The sequence below is a fragment of the Pinus tabuliformis genome, chromosome 8 (assembly GCF_031772625.1).
Source record: "Pinus tabuliformis cultivar Carrire ecotype Pingquan chromosome 8, CPIR1, whole genome shotgun sequence".
NCBI lineage: Eukaryota > Viridiplantae > Streptophyta > Pinopsida > Pinales > Pinaceae > Pinus > Pinus tabuliformis.
In genome coordinates, this window is record NC_142294.1 from 1,337,546,800 (window position 1) to 1,337,549,870 (window position 3,071).

Genomic DNA, 3,071 nt, shown 5'->3' on the forward strand with positions numbered 1-3,071 from the left:
CGATCTTCTTCCCCAATCTAAAATCAGAGCGCAAGTATAAATATAATTAATTCTATTATGGTCTAATTCCGAATGATAATAAATACCAAGACTTATTAATATTTGATTAACTACGACTCTGTAAATCCCATTTACTATGAATGTTTCCATTAAATCTATTTCATTTTATCAACGATTAGATTCACGATTTGCTCCAGTCACGCTTTTCAAAATCATAATTGTACGAGCAGGAGCTCTAGATCAACAGATAGGACATATGTAAGTAGATAGATAGATAGGAAATCTGTAAATAGAATAGATAGAAAGAACATTTCTAATTGCACGTGACATGATGGTTGGGGTGGATGGCTTTCGCTCTCTCCAGTCAGGATCGATTCCTGGGGCGGTGGTTGAGGACCGCGCTAATGGTGTGATTTGTGACGGCTATGCTGTATTTCTGCTCATCTGCTGGCTTCGGCCAAAAATTCTGTTCATCTGCTGGCTTCGGCCATATGTAAATTGTAAAAATCTGCCGGCTTCGGCCATATGTAAATTGTAAAAATCTGCAGGCTTCGGTCATATGTTGATTTTCCCTCCGGAAAAAAGATAGAACATTTCTAAATAGATAGATAGGAGATCTGTATCCCAATTAATTCTGACATCTGGATAGCTCTATTTTTCTTTTTATTCCCAGATTCGTCTTTCCCCGACGGTTACCTTTCATTCCTTCGATCATACCCGATTCGGCTGATCGAGCCATTGCTACCTATACCTAGATGTGTAATTGCCAAAGGTAGGCGATGCTGCCGATCCAGATAGGTAGTTATCTACTCGATTATGACTGCCGGTACTCCATTATAACCGAACATATCCACTTTATGTTAGATGGGTCGTCCAATTTCCCACTAAACAGGACGAATAGGTTCTGCCTTCTAGATGGAAACAAGTAGCAAAGGCTCCCACAGAACTATCAACAGATCTTATACCCACCAAGCCTACTCATACCAGCATCTCTGTGGAAATAGAATGGGAAACCCTTTCATATCAATCCTATTTTAAGCCCTCACGAAAAGATCAGTTACTAAGAGAACAAAAAGAAGCCTAAATCTAAGTTTGTATTTCCATCTTTGCCATATCTCTGAGGTCATAACCAATGTAAGCTATTTGTTTGTTTCCACGATTATGCAGTGAACAAACTCTATAAAATTCCAAGGCCCAACTCAAACGTAAAAACATTGATTTTTCACCACAGTTGTAGCTCCAAATGGAGCTTGTGCACCGTCTCCTGCAGCTAATTCTCTAATGGCAGATTGATACCATTTGTTTTGCTCTGTAAAAGTATTACGTTTAAGTATTTCATAAAAACTTAACCATAATGTAAACAACATCACAGAACAGGCAATACGGCAGGGACTGCCGCTACGCAGTTGCCTTGTTTTTTATTGTGTTTTGTCCATTCTTTCAAGTTTCCATACGAGGGATAGAAATAAAAAAGTACTTAAAGACATAAATAAGAAAATATATTATAATAACATGGGAAAACCGTAAAAATAAGGGTTTTAAAAATTGTAATATACAGTGACAGATTTAAAAAATAAATTTGTTGGGGGTTTTGAAGTGTTTTTTAAGATTACCCAGTAAAACCCCGCATCCGAATCTTTTTTTAAACGAAGTATTTAACAAATTTGATGACGTACCATTTCTATATTTGTTATTCTGACACTGAGACCAAACCACAGAAGCAATTCCACCGGATTTTCGTCGTAACCTAAGCGGCAGCCGTTTAGTTGAATGCCTCCAGAAGTGCCGTTGCATATCTGAACAAGCCTGGTCTTCGCCGTAGATGCGCACCGATGACACTCATAGTGCTCTAGAATTGCTAAGCACTGGACAAAACCATAAACAGTACTATTGGAACCCTCGTCACCAAACCTAGAAGTATTGTATGCGCTGTAATAAGCACTCTTCACAAGTCTTCCCATAACCTTGTTTAGATTACGTTGGAAGGCGCTACAGTTTCTATATTCGCTGTGATTCCCACAATGATACGAAACCATATTAGTGTACGGCTCAGCCACTGAGAGAGGCATATGCACAGCCACACAGAGAACAAGTAACAGGCTCATCCTCGCGGCCATTGCCCCGACTGGATGAACGTTCTTTTCTTTTTCCATCTGCATTCAGAAAAGAGAAAAAATTGTATTCTGCTAAGTTGAGCTCCTCCTCAACCCAAGGTCATCATTAAAGAGTGAATGCAAAATTCAACCTTATTTGCTAGTCAACCTTGTAAATGACAAGCCATGCACTAAACTCATAGCCCAGAGTCACCGAATCCACATATTTTAATAATTAAAAAAAAAGACTTTTTAAATCAGAAATGGCGAAAATTCAAGAAGCATCCGTCTAGTCACTAGTAATTTTAGAGTCTTAAGATGACTTTGCAAGTTACAGATGGCGAAAATTCAAAAAACATCCATCTAATCACATCACAAGTAGTTTTAAAGTCTTAAAATTATCCATACACTCACAAAATGTACATCTTAATGTCTTATATGATATTCTTTTTGAGTTTATGTCAAATCAATGTTCACATAGGGTTATGATATTTTTTTATATTTTTATATTTTTTAAGTTGAGGTTAAATTAATGGTTTTATATTTGATTTTTTAATCCAGGTTGATATGTTTTTAATTGAGATTTCAATGATTGAGTTATTTAAAGAATATTCAAAATATGAATCAATATAGATCTATTTTAAGTATCAACTATATTTGCTGGTCAATACATGGAAATAACAATCCAATCCATGCACTAAACTCATAGCCGAGTCACCAAGTCTACATGTTTTAATAAATACAAATAATTTTTCAAGTCACAAATGGCCAGAATTCAAGAAGCATCCATGTGATGACCCCGGGAAAATGTAAATATTTAAATCTTACTGTGGTAAAAGACAGAATTAAGAATAACATTGGAAGACTGTTTGTTTAAAAAAAAAAAAAAAAAAAAACCTTAATAGTATTTCTTTCTATTTTATATGTGCATTAAAAATATTCCAATAAAGAAATACTTATGATAGTGCTCCCGAAAAG

The 3,071-nt window shown here is 35.9% G+C and overlaps 1 protein-coding gene across 1 annotated transcript; it reads right to left on the reverse strand.

Moving 5' to 3' along the window:
• Positions 1-1,655: 1,655 nt before the first annotated feature.
• On the reverse strand, positions 1,656-2,117 carry LOC149240417 (plasmodesmata-located protein 7-like). Its single transcript, XM_089370170.1, has one exon. The coding sequence runs from the start codon at positions 2,115-2,117 to the stop codon at positions 1,656-1,658; it is 462 nt and encodes a 153-aa protein (XP_089226296.1).
• Between the last annotated feature and the right edge of the window lie 954 nt (positions 2,118-3,071).